At 45.3% G+C, this 14,143-nt stretch overlaps 1 protein-coding gene across 1 annotated transcript in view; it reads left to right on the forward strand.

Annotated features, from left to right (window-relative positions):
* Positions 1 to 1,556: 1,556 nt before the first annotated feature.
* The window catches only part of GFOD1 (Gfo/Idh/MocA-like oxidoreductase domain containing 1), a 72,813-nt gene continuing 60,226 nt past the window's right edge, over positions 1,557 to 14,143 (forward strand). The window contains exon 1 of the mRNA XM_058816473.1: positions 1,557 to 1,809. Coding sequence (XP_058672456.1) covers positions 1,557 to 1,809 — 253 coding nt within the window. The remainder of the gene's footprint in view (positions 1,810 to 14,143) is intronic.

Raw genomic sequence — 14,143 nt, forward strand, 5'->3', positions numbered from 1 at the left:
CGACATTAGGAAGAAATTCTGCACTATGAGAGTGGTGAGGCACTGGAACAGGTTGCCCAGAGAAGTTGTGGCTGTCTCCTCTCTGGAGGTGTTCAAGGCCAGGTTGGATGCGGCCTTGAGCAACTTGAGGTAGTGGAAGGTGTCCCTGCTCATGGCAGGGGGGCTGGAACGAGACGCCCTTTAAGGTCGTTTCCAACTGAAGCCATTCTATAATTTTATGATTCTATGATTTGATGTGTTGCAAGCTTTGTACCTGCTTATGAAATCCCTGACACGCCTTCAGCAAACCTGGCATTCCTGAGACAGACCTAGAGCACAGCACCAAGTATTGTGTCTGCAAAGGAGGCATGATTCCTGCCCATAAGAAATTTAATTTTATGTGTCTGTTTACTGCCATGCCTGGGCTTCTTGCAGGCCCCAGAGACCCTGGAAAAATGTTGTGGACTGAGCAACAGAAGCTAAAGATCCCTAAGCCGCCTTAGCAAATCTGTGGTTTTTGAACTATGTAAGTAGACCCATGGAGAAGGGGATTGTCCTATTGACGCTTTGCTAGGAAAAAAAAAGGAGAACCGATGTCCCAGTAAGGCTGAAGTGCCTTGGTATTTCTAAGGGAAATGAATGAACAGCAGTCCAGTGTGGGATGGGTTGTGAAGATATTGGCTGGGCATCCCGGGTGAGTGGATGTGGTGGGAAGCACAGGTGGTGGAGCTGGAATCCGACCCCGTGCACGGCACTTTTAGGGCTTCAGGGCAGCTCCCCTCGTGCTCTGCGACATCTCTGTTCTGGAGGACCGTCCCAGGAGGAGACGGACCGCAGGGGATGGGCACGACCGGCTCACGCCAGTCTGCCGCTGTTGCTCTCCCAGCTCTCCTGTACCTTCACTGGGGCGTGACTCCGACGACTCCACATCGCCACGACCCCTCAGAGGCTCTCCCGTGGGGGAAGAGATGGGGGGAGGGAAATCTCCGGAGATGCCCCGATACCGACCTGCCAGGCGGACGGCAAGCCCCGGTGGTGCGGCGGAGCGCACCTGTGGGCGATGTCTGCACCGCGTCCCCGCGTCCCGGGCCGCTCCGCTCCGCTCCCGCCGCTGCCAGGGCGCGCCCGCGGCGCCAGTGCCGGCAGCGGGGCGGTGCCGGGGCGGGCGGCCGCCAATGGTGCGGCGGGGGCGGTGCGGGCGGTGCAGGAACACCCGGGAGGTGACAGCGACGCGCCGCCCTCCCGGCGGCGAGCGGGCGCCGGCGAACATGGCAGAGGAGCGGCGCTGAGCCCGCGCCGCCGCCCGGGGAAGGGCGGTCGCCCCAGCGCGTCCCGCGTCCGCCGAAGGGAGCGCAGCGCCGGCGCCGCCGCGGGGCTCTGTGTGATGGTGGGGGCATGGCGGGGCAGCCGGCCGCCGCGGCGCTGCTGAGGCGGGGGGCGGCTGGTCCCGGCCCCGGCGGCGGCAGCAGCAGCAGCAGCAGCAGCAGCAGCGGTATCGAGCGGGGGCTGCCTCCCTCTCCCCGCTGAGAGAAGGAGGGAGCGCCTGGCCTCGCCGTGCCAGCCGCCTCGCCGCCGCCATGCTGCCCGGGGTGGGGGTGTTCGGCACCGGGCTCACGGCGCGGGTGATCGTGCCGTTGCTGAAGGCGGAGGGCTTCGTCGTGAAGGCGTTGTGGGGCCGCACGCCCGAGGAGGCGGAGGAGCTGGCCAAGGAGATGAGCGTCCCCTTCTACACCAGCCGCATCGACGAGGTGCTGCTGCACCAGGACGTCGACCTGGTCTGCGTCAACCTGCCGCCGCCGCTCACCCGGCAGGTCGCCGTCAAGACTCTGGGTGAGTGCGGGCGGCCGGGGGGCGACCCCGCCTCGGGCTCGGGATTCGCGCTCGCCTCGGGCTGAATGGAATTGAACCTCCCCCCTCAGCGCGGAGTTTTCCCTTCGCTTTACTCTTCATGCCCTGTGTCTCCGGAGAGGGGCTGGCCGAGCCGCGGGTACAGGCCGGGGACCGGCGGGGCGCGGGGGATGGCGCTGCGGCAGCCCGGTGTGACATCCCGTATCCCGCTCCTCGCCGGCGAGGTCCCTCGGCGCCGGGGACCCGCCCCTCCGCGATGCTCGGGCAAGCCTATGCAGAGCCGGGCCTGACACCCGAGGGTGCGGGAGGAGGGAGCAGGTGTCACCCGTGTTGTGGTAAAAAGGAGAAAGTCGCGGTAAAAGGGAGAAATGACCATCCCGCCCGCCGGTTCCCATCCGCGCCTGGCCCGGGAGCGGGGATCCGGGATCCGAGCATCCTGCCCGCGCTGCTCGGGGGGCGCGGGTGTCCGCGCTGCCCCCGGACCCAGCTGTGAGCCAGAGAGGGAGGCAGGAAGCGGTGACAGCAGAGGAAACGCTTAGCGAAGCTCACGTACAAAGGGAAGGAGGGACTGAAAAAGTAGGCATGCACTGTGGTGAGCTGCTCTGGTTTCAGGCGTGCGAAAGCGGGCCGCATCTCGCTTTCTCCTCTGTGAGCGCAAGCCTGGGCTTTACTCTGCCAGCTTCGGGATCTCTGGTCCTCGGACACTGGATTTCCCAGGGATTTAAGTCGAAGCACTCTCTGCAGTAAAGGAATTTTAATTTGTCCCCTCAAATATAGGCGACAAAAGGTGAAAATGAGAGGAGAAAGCTGAGGTGGTGTTGCAGAGAGCATGGAGGTTTATGAGCCAGGGTGATTGCTATTCGCTCTCAGCCTCATAAATGTGTGTGGTGTGTCGTAGTGTTAAATTGCTACTAGCATACTCATTAGAATTAGTCACCATTCAAATGCTGCTAATACTGCAGCCAGCTAGTGTTTTCAACATTTGAAATTATGCAATTAAGGAAATTAGGTCAGTACCTAAAGAAAAAATCCTGCCTCAAGTACAGCGTAGGCATTTGTCTGGAATCTTTGCTCAGTGTTACTTTCTGTACTTGGAAATGCTTGTTCTTTGAGTCAGAACATTTACTTTTCTTTTATAATATTCTTGACTTTTTCCTGAAGATGCTGCACTTGCACCAGAAGCCCGACTTGCTTGCCAGAATATGTGAATGAATTTGTTTTGTAGAAGTACATATCGCACAAAACACATAAACGACAGTATAAGGTAACAAAGTTCCACGTTTGACACACAATAATTTGGAGACAATTGTGTCAGTTTTCCTGTGACACACTCTTCCTGCAGGTGTTGCTCATGGAAGTGTCCAGGCTTGCCTTGTGCTCTTAGAGGTAGAGTCCCATGAGATTTCAGGCAGACGCAAGGCATCTGTTAGAAGAACAACATTTCTGAAATAATCAAGAAACACAATTGTTGTGCTTTCTCTCAGAGGGCCAGACACATACCTAGCATAATAAAGGAATAATGTTTTGTCCTTCTCTGAATATTTCCAGATTAAGGAAGGAAAAAAAGTCTGTTCTCAAGCATGAGTTGAATTTATGATTGATTCTATGAGTTGATGTAGCTGAGATGTTAATGGTACCTTGCTGATGCAATCTGCTAGCAACAGACTAGAGCAGGAAAAAAAGGTGTTTTCCCCCTTTTTATTAGAACATCGCCATTCTTGGTTCCCTTTCACCTCTAGTTAAAGGGTTTCCTCCCTTTCCCCAGCAGATGTTATTTGTATATTGTAGAGATAACAAAGTTTGTGTAAAAATGATCATTAAACAGGAACTAAACATGTTGCAAGATGATAATGTGCAACATCTGATAATTTTTTAAATAGCGTTTTACTTTAAAGATTGTTACGGAAATATATCTTGGACTACAAGTAACTCTTCTCACAGTTATCTCAGAGGTAAATTTTCTTAATTTTTTTTTTTAATACAGACATTGGGTCTATAACAATGAAAGTTCTTGCATGGTCGTATAGGTGCCAACAGGGAGTCAGAGCAGCAGTTCCCAAACTGCTGAGAGGAATTATCACTTTGCTGGCAGCTCTGTCTCCTGGTCCTGCTTGCCCTTCATGGCTTGGGAGCTGCTGTGCCCTGGAGTGATTATTTTGCTTTAATCAATGGTTTTTCTGGTTTGTGGGAGAGAGTGCAATTAAGTGGGAGGTTCAGAAGTCTCTGGTAAACAGGGGTAATGTTGTATAGGCTGAGGAAAGAAAACAATAAAAAAAAAACATTCCTTACTCTTGAAATTACACACAAAAATATTATGTAGCAGCTAGTGATAGGACACAGATGGGGATACCAGAGCTTTGCAGATGGAGATTTCAGGAGGCCTGAACATGATGTCCTGCATTGCAGTAGAAGAGGTAGAGAAGTCATGAGTTGCTTTTTAATAACACGTTTAATAACATGTTTAATTTAATAACTGGCTTCTCTATTACAGAATGAATATCTGGCCTGGGAAGAGACAGGGACCAACTTTTCTTTGCTACCCATGTTTTATTTTAAATGGTTTTATTTCCCAAAGCTGTGTTCTCATTTGGTGAAGTTTCATTATTGAAAAGTGAAAGCCCAAGGAAGCAGTTGGTGGTGTTTCCATCACCCACCTAGAGCTGAGTTTACCCTGTGAATTTGCAGCACATTAAGTCCTGTCTGGCCTATTCCTGATGCACACTCCAGAGGTGAAGGTGGGGTGAAACAGGTGTCCCCACAGCTGTGTTTAACTCTGGCCACTCGGCAGGAAGGACTCAGTAGTTTTGTTTTCACTGATGCACTTGACATGGAGATGTGATGCTGCTTGAAATGTGTTTTTGGCACAGTGGCCCATCAACTTCTGTTCAAACAGAAAAGTATGAATACATGCCCCAGCTGAGGAGGTCCCCAAAAGGTGGCTTCCTGGCAGCTGTTGAGGGGAGAAAATGGGAGAAATAAAGCTTCAAACTTGCCCTGTTAGCTTTTCCTCTAAACCTCTGCTGCCCATCTCTATTAGAAACAGGCTCCTGAGCTGCATCTGACTCTATGGTAGGTTTTTTTAGGAGTAGGATCAATGGTTGGGCAAGTCTTTGGAACCAGCTGAGAAATCAAGAGAGAATTGGAAACCAGGCTGGTTTGAACAGTGACCAAAAGCTGTGGTGTTTTATGTGAAATACGCTGATGACCTCTGTCACTTCTGGATAAAAGGAATCAAATTCCTTGTTTGCTTTTACAAAATGGGCCTGATTGACCTTTTCCCTTTCTTGCCCCTGGTCTGTCCTGTTCACTTAGGAGCTCTTTTTATTATTGCTTTATATTTGCTTCCTGGAGCATAATACAAAACTGATGTCCTTACTGACTTGCTGCTTGGTGGTGAAGAAAGATCAGTGGGTGAATATCAAGGTAAGCATTGAGAATAATGCTGCTGTTGAATAGGGGTGGTTTCTGTTCTCACTGAACTGGAACATTCAGTGTGTTTGCTAGAAGTTGTCCTCTTTTCCCCTCCCTTCAGTAGAACAGTCATATCCCAAGCCTGATCAGGCAGGGGAGCTGTGCTTGCATAGAGGAATGAAATGTGTTACCTATTGAATGCCTATTTGTGCCCAGCATCAGAAGAGCTGCTAGTACAGACAGTATGATATCAGCCTCCACCTAGTTCAAAACTGTCAGCACATGACTTTTCCCAGTGTAATTCCTCCTCAATCAATTAGATATGACATTCTTCAGATCCTGACTGAAACGCTTGCTTTGTGAGACTGAGTAGCTGCCACATCCGGTGATTTACTGTGTGTGGTTCTGAGAAGACCTTGGTGGCATTTCATCTTGAAGGCACAGGTGTTTCTATGTGCCTGGTCCTGTTGGTGTTTGCCTCAAGTCAGCTTGGATAAAGAGAACTTACTCCTGAGCTCCACATGCAGTGTTTCTGGGGAGCAAATGTTTTGCTTTTGAGAAGACTCAAGTACCAGATGTTTAGCATATCTCTGGAGATGTTATCCTTGATTCTATTTACAGTTGTTTTGCTTACTCTTTCATCCCAAGTTAAGGACAGGAACACTGAGCCATGTGTTGAGTATTTACTGCATGTGTTTGCAGCCATGTCTATGTAGTATTAGTTTTTAAAATGTTTATGTTGTAGTAGTTCATGGTAGGAGTCCATTCTGCCTGGGGACTACACAGAGTATGATTTTCCCAGCCCTCCAGAAGCTGCTCCTCTTAAGGAGCACTTAAAGTTTTTTGCTGATTGGTAGCTCTTCTATACTTGATCGTGGTCATGAGGGAGCATCTTTATTTAGAGAGGAACATAAATAGTACTGCTCAGATCCTTACCTTCCCACCCCTTCACAGGAAGCACTGGCACCACACACGTGTGCAGTATAGGCCTGCTGTCCAAAATGTGTGTGTGAGAACTCCTTGTTAAAGCACTGACAATATTATTGCTGCATCTATCTCTGAGGTATCAAGCTGCAATGAAGTAATTTACAGATCTGATGCAACCTCTAATGAATTTCTACACTCCTCTGCACCCATGCAAGTCAGGCAGAAGTTGGGGTTGTAGCAGTGGATAAACTCAGTCCAGAGTTTATAAAGCATTAGGATTCCTGGGGAAGAGATGCCCTATTAAGGGAAAACATTATCATGACTATTTATTATTAATAGCAATGTAATTTCTGTCCTGTAATATTGAGTTTAAATTTGACCTAACAGCAGTGACTTTCAGCAGAACAGCTCCTTTCAGCTCCTGTGCTTGGAAGGCAGATGACTTTGCGGCATATTAAATGTGAATTATGATCATCTTAGTGCAAAAGAAGTCAGATGAAGTGCTGTCTATCTTTAATCAGCAGAGCTAGCAAAGGCTGTGATGCCTTTTTCTTACATTTATTGTAAAGGCAGTCCAAAGAGCCTGCTGGCAGTCGGCTGGATGTCACCTTTCTACTCAAGTGAGGAAGGTATCCCACAGAAAATGGCATCTAACTCTTCCATTGACCTTTTCCTCTCAGTACAGCAGACCTTTAATGCCAGGGTTATTCCTGTAAAATTCTGTCAGTGATATTCGGCCTCTGAAACAGTTGAGGTAAAAAGACCAGTGTTCAGGTTTTAAAACAAAACTAATAAAAATAATAATAAAAAACCAGAAAACCCCCCACCTCTTAAACCAGAAAACCCCCCACCTCTTGTTTCCTTCATGACCTTAAAATCAAAGGTGTGTTTTCATTTTTTTCCCAGTTGCTCTCTTCTGTGTGAAAGTAGCCACTGGTTCTATTATTACCTTGGTAGGTGGGTTGGGAGCCCAGAATGGACCAGACTTGGAATACTTGGAGCACTGAGCTCCTGCTGTGATGACACATTCAAATCTGCCTAGCCTAAAAACCAGCCAGTTGTGATGGAAGAGGTTGTTTAAAACAGTGCTAGATGTGAAGATCTTACTGTGATCCTGTGTCCAGTCAGGCCAGTGTGTGTTGCTGCATTTTTTCCCTGTTTAAACAGAGTGCTTGGCCTTGGGGATCCCAGGATGGTGTCTCTAGACCAGTGTGGGCAACTGAAGTGGGTTGGGGTGGGTCTCTCAGGTTGCCTGCAGGTGTAGCCTTGGCCCATTCAGCTGGAGGAGGGCAGATGTGGAAAGCAGCATCTCTTGAGTTTGGTGGGTTACTGTCTGCTGTCAGATTTCACTGTGCACCGTAGGTGACTTGGTTGAAACAAATGGCAGCCAAGCCCTCAGCAGCCCCACTTCTTGCTGTGATTTAAATGGCAAAATGTGCCAGAGCACAGACACTCTTCTTCATCTGCTTGACTGCTGGAGACTTGGACCTTTGGCATGGTGAATGAAGAAAATGAGAGCAATGCTGACCTCTGCCAGTGTTTGATTTGATCTGTCACGCTTTGTTCAGCAGAGCCCATAGTCAGGGGTGATACCTGGAAGAAAAATCTTCCTTTTAATGCATGTGTTAAGGGCTGTTGCTGTCTGTTTTTCTTTTTTTGGTAAATCTTTATGTAGGCAAGTCCTTATGACTTTATCATTTCAGTGTGCTTTGAACACTATTGTTGTGCTATTCTGCTCTTACGTTGTGTTAGCAGTGGTGGTAAATGCAGCTTTTTTTTTTTTTCTTTGCTGTCACTGGTGCTGGAAAAACTCATCTGTTCAAAGACTGGTACACATCAGGGCTGTGTCCAGCACAGGTCCTCCCAGGGCACCCTTGGCAGTGCTAACAGTGACAAACCAGCATTAGCAGCACAAAATATCTTGATTTGGTGTTACAAACAGGTAAGAGGTAAGTATCTCTCTGGGGTGTGGCTTCTAGCATGGCTGAGGAAGACCTGACTAGTGTGAGTTAAGTAAAAAAGGGCTGGAAGTAGTAAAATATCTCCCATGAATGAAGCAGGTGTTGGTGCTGAAGGTGTAGAGTGCATGTCTGGCCTTGTGGCTGTGCTAGTGAGGATCTCTTTCTGTTTTTCACTTGATGGCACAGTTTGTACAGTGAATATCTGTATTCACTGTACAGTGAATATTGTACAGTGAATATCTGCTCTTGTGCAGCTGTTTTTTAAATTTTTGTTAAGTGGCACATCTGTGCTGTTGCACAAACAGAAAATGTGCCACATAGCTTGATTCTGTGAGAAGGTATTGATAAAATGTGTATTTATATTGCTAGAGCTGCCCAGGCAAAATATTGTAATTATTTAAGGTGTAGAGTAAATTATTGCACTCAGCTCACATGGGAAACATCAGAAGACAGATTTTATTTTTGTTGTTGTTATTCTTTCTTGCATTGCTTTGTGCCTTCATTCTTGACAGACAGTGGCCACTGTGATGGCCTGCTGTGGTACTGAGCTGTCTCATCCCTCTGTCACTTTGTCTTGTTGCTTGGTTTTAGGGACTTGAGTTGCTGGGTGTTCAGTGGTGCAGGTAGATAAAAGGAAGGACTTGCAAGCTGCTTCTGTTGTTCCAGATTTTGAAAGAATATTAAATAATAAATAAAGGAAGAATATGTAGGTAAATGCAGAGCAGGGAAAATATGTTGTACAAATAAAATTACTGGATTTTCAAGCTTCCCATAGTTGCCTCTTTTCTCTCTTTCATTTGTTTGTTTTGTTTTTCTTTTCTTAAAGCCCTCTAATGCCTGAGGTGACTGAGGTTTGCTGTATGCTCCAGACATGGATAGTTTAGCACAACCCCTGATGGAGGCAGAGTAAAAACTCTGCAAGATACTAAACATGTTGCTCTATCTGCTTTTGTTTGAAAACTAGGTAGATTGTGTTAGAGCATATCGCAGCTTACTATCCTTTTCTTCATATGTGCAGTAGATTTTGCCCATTGTGCTGTAGTGGTGGCAGAGCCCCAAGAGTGAAAATGAAATTAAATTTCCAGGATGGCCAAGATGGATGTTTTCCACAGGCCACTGCAGTGTACAACCCCCTCCACTGTTATTATCTATTTGCCACAGCACTGTTTCTAGTGGCTATGAATTGTTCTTGTTGCTTCAAACCACTGAAGCAGAAGTGCTTACCCTACTGCTTTTTGTTTATTTTCCATGTAACAAACTCTGAGCTCCTAAGAGTGAGCTCAGTGACTTCATTTGCAAGGTCAGCATGCATGCAGGTAACAAAACCACACTCCTTAAAAAAAAAAGTCCTTCAGGTCTTAAGTCTTGATTTTAAACAAATTTATTTAAGCGGCTATATAATTAAAGAGGGACAATCCCTTGTGTAGGTTTCCTAAACTGAATTAAGCCTGGTCTGCACCTGGATTTTTGTACCAGTGTAATTTTGACTGCAAGGGCTATGATTCCTTTAATGCAGTAATTGCTGGGTGGTCATTAGAAGTCCAGCTGGTGTGACTTGGCATGAGCACTGTTCTGCCAGCACAGTGTCACTTGTCTGTGGTACAGGTTATTCCTGCTCCTGAGCAGTGGTCAGTTGCACACATCTTTTGAGTGTTCAGCTGTGTCTGTGTTACAGATATGGTCCAGCTCTAGGTGTGTGCGTATGGCTGTGCTCTGCACAGAGATGGGTCATGGACGCAGTGAGGAATTCAGTTCAGCTTTTGGGTCACTGTGAGTTTGGAGGCCTTTGAACAAAAGTCTCCAAAAGGTCTCCAAACTTCTGTGCTTGTTCAGGAGCTGGCTATGCTGAAAATGTGGTGAAGAGCAGAGGAGGATGAACCTTGCTGCTCTGCACAGCTGGCCATGACCACCTGTGTCAGACAAGGCTCATCCACCTGGCAAGTGTAATTGTCCTTGGGTGCTGTGGGTGCCTGGGATAGCTGCACTTCCAGAGCTGGAACTGGCATCCAAGATATCATAACCACCAGATCTAAACACCAGAACACACAGGTTTGACTCACAGAGTAGCAGGAGCTATAAGGAATTGTGGAGGCTGGGAGTTTATCCCCATTCTCCTTCAGAAATAGACCATAGCATGCTTTGTTTTAGCATAGCCAGGGCTAATGATAAAAGTTTGGTTTTTATCAGGCCTAACTCCTGGATATGAGCATGGTGAAGAGCACAGAAAATGAGAACATGGTGTGAACAACTTGCTTGGTAGTAATGTAAGAGCAAACATAGTAATTTAACACTGGGAGTAAAATTGCTTCTGTCATTTGCTACTGTGCTAGAGTTTATCTCAGGGTGAAAACTGGTGCTTTCAATTCCATCACAGCAGCAGTCACAGCTTTAGTGAAGCAGATGGAAGTGAAAAAAAGGCAGCACCTTTGTTTTGCATTCTGATGTTTCCATGGCTTTTATCAGCAATAAAGACCCTTGTTTTGGCACTTCCTTGCAGTGAATGTTTGGCTGTCTTCAGCTATTCCAACTGGCAATTTTTTGCCAGGAAATGCCCAGAAGGGAGGGCATGGTTGAATTAAATACTGTTTCTAGGGTACTGGGCTTCACATGGCTAATGAGAAGCTTTAATATAGAGAGCTTTTCAAAATCCAAATGGAGTCAAGCAAGGAGAGAGAACTATAAAATAGTAATTACCCTTGCTGTGCTGGAGTGATGTTGCTTAAAAATGTGAAACCAAGGACTGGGCTCAGTACTCCAAATTCTTTCTCTTAGTGTTTGTACATATAGTTTCACATATGTATAAATCTCCAAAAAACCTGTTAAAGTGAAAAATATATAAATTAAAAATTCCTGGAAGTCCCTCCCCTTCCTTCACTTCCTCAGTCCATAAAAGACAATGCAACTGTTAGTGTTTCATGTGGGGATAGGAAAGGGGAAAGAAAATAGCTGGGAGAACATCTGAAACAATTGCAGCTAAGCTTGTGTGCTTAATAAGCAAAATAAATTCCAGAAATGTGCCTGAAAGTTGTATGTAAAAGCTTTGATTCTGATCGTGCTTGCTCCACTGTAAATGTAATTAAAGCTCTACTGGATCAAAGGAAATAGTTGAAATTTATGATGATATTATTGAGAGCACATTGTGGCCCAAAAGAAAAACCAAGTGTGCCTCAGGGAGAGCGGCCTGGCCTTGCAGATCTGTGTCCTCTCAGCAAAGACATCTCTGTCAGTTTAGGAAATGATTGGTGGGAGTCTTGGGACACAGTTATGCAAACTTTTGATTACAAGTAGTCTTCTTGAAGATAAAAATCACAGATTCCTTCTAGAGAATATTTGTCAGGCGCAGTAATTTCTGTAGGTAGGAATTTGCTTGCAAACTGCTTTTGTACCAGTTTATCAAACAATCTCAAGATATAGCTACGTCTCTGCAGTTCTATAGCTCTATATAGTTGTGTTTCTGTAGCATATTTTGGCAGCATGTCTGCAGAAATGAAAAATAAGATGGAAAATATTTGGAGCAGAGGTGCATAAATACCTTAGCCATAGCCTACAAAAATCTATCACTAGATTAATGTGACAGAGCTTGCAGAACTCTTTTGTGACTTGCTGCTTGCCTTGAAGGAACTTGACAGTTTAGTGCTGAGAAGGATGCTTTGTGGTTAAACAGTATGAGATGCTTTGATAAAGACTTTCTTCTCAGGCAGAGTGCTAAGCAACACTCCTTGAGAGTAGTTTGTGGATACAGTGTTATCCGAATGCATGAGAGGGTCCTGAATTTTAAATTCATGTTACTGAAGAATTCTGTTTAAAAATCTGTGTCATGAGATGCTTGTTTTGTAGGGGTGACATCTTTGCTAAACTAGCCAAAGTATGTGTGGACATGGCCTGTGACTATTGGTGTAGCTTGGGAGAACCATGGACATGAAATGTAATTCTGAATATAATTTTTTCTCTGCCACGTAGCTGTTAGGAAAAAATACTTTGATGCACTGTATGCCTGAAATGAGGAAATTGTGTTCACAAGCCATCTTGCTTCTGTCTCATGAATGCTGTTCTGTTTGCTTGTGAGATTTAATGCTGTCTAGCAGACTTATTTATGCCTTTGATTATAGTGCTGTCTCTCAGCTTGTCACACAAATTTAATTGTGATGGTACTGTGGTTGTCGTTGTTTGAAATTACAGATTTGTTCACGTAGGCAAAGGCGATCCTTCACAAGGCCCGATGATGTGCACAGATGTTTTGGCAGCTGCTGGGACCACACCTGCTTCCATCTGTGTGCAGAGAGACCTGACCCTTTACATGTCAGGTGGGAATTAAATTGTTCCACTATACCCTTGTGGTGTGTTTGGTGAGACCTCTGTTTGCTCTGAGCAAGAGTGGTCTGATGAGAATTAAGCCTCAGAGTTGCTGTCCTGACCTTCCATTCTCTGTAACACAGGTTTTGTGTTTGAATTAGATCACACTTACCTGCCTTCCTGAAGGTGGTTTCATCCTCCAGGATGCCCAAAACTACAGACCAAGGATGAGGGGGCATAGGGAAATGAAGAGACTGGCTGAAGGTTGTTTGGAAGCAGGTGGCAGGGGCAGAAGGTGAGGCCTCTGAGGTCTGCTCTCCTCTTTCCCTGTGGGACGTGCTGCAGCTGAATGCTGTTGGGAGGATGATCCTCACAGGAAGCACATCTGAGCTCCTGGAGGAGGAGCAGTCCCTGTCACTCTGGGTGGGGCTGTTCCCTGGATGCTTGTGCAGGGACTTTTGAATCAGGGTGGGAAGAGAGGACTGGGGAGGGTGCAGAGTAACCTGGTTCACAGTGCAGATTAACCTCTACTGCTATTCTTGTTGGTGTCCCTTTTTGCAGCTTGTCAAGGAATTGCAAGGACTGTTTGAGGCACTGACTATTTTGTGGGTTATTAATTAATTAATTAAGCAATCAGCTTTCTGGTGTTGGAGCTTTATCTACCAGGTGATACAAAAAAAGCCCAAATCTTAATTAGACAGCTTACTATGAGCAGTGATGGCTCAGCAGCTGGGAGACTTGTGTATTTATTTTTAATGAAATATGGAATCTCTCTTTAGTATTTGTTATGGCTCTCTGCACACTGGGAAACCCCTTTCTTTACCAAATGGGCAGGGCCTTTTTGAGCTGACTGGAACAACTGCTGTTTTGGAAGACAGAAGCATACACATCTGTAATGTATGTTGCAAATAGGTCGCAACCTCAAGCATCAGCTCAAGCTGATATGAGCAAGTTCAGATTTGCAGCTGCTGTTAGGAGTGTTTGAATGAAATATCAAAACATATCTGTAATTTCATGTAATTTCGTGTCTGGGCATTTTTTCAGCCTGTAGAGTGCATAATTTTACACTACATAAATAATCTCCTCATCACAACCTCTACACAAAAAAAAAAAAAAAAACAAACCCAAACCTCTGTTATCACTGAAATTCAAAAAACTAAACTTAAAATCTCTGCAACAAAAATTCAAAAAGTTTCACCTTAAAAATACCTAAAATAAAAAATAACTGAAACGACAATAACACCACAAAAAATTCAAATCTAAACCAGTATCAATAACCTACAAGAGTTACAACAACTTTTAAAAAAAAATCAACTGAGTCAAACCAATGTTAAAAATCACCAATAATAAACTAAATCCACTCTTCAACTTAGTAAAAAAAAATTACATCATCACTTCACCAAAAACTTTAACCCCTGAAACTCATACTACCCTCAACAAAATCACAAAAACTCTTCAAAAAAGACCAACTCATCACTGTATTCCTAAAATCCCTTTCTTTTTTACAATTCTAAGAAAAAAAAATGCAACTTTGTAATCTCATTTTCCAGTAAAACACCTCAAAACAAAATCCTTTGTTAATAATTAAATAAATTTTTCCTCCCTACAAGTTTCCAAAAAACATTTTCACAATTTTAAAAATAATTGCATACATTGTAATTAAAGCTAAAACCAAATTATTAACTTTAACAAGTCAAGAATTTTCAGTTTTCTATTTGCCATTA

Source organism: Ammospiza caudacuta, chromosome 1 (genome assembly GCF_027887145.1).
Source record: "Ammospiza caudacuta isolate bAmmCau1 chromosome 1, bAmmCau1.pri, whole genome shotgun sequence".
Lineage (NCBI taxonomy): Eukaryota > Metazoa > Chordata > Aves > Passeriformes > Passerellidae > Ammospiza > Ammospiza caudacuta.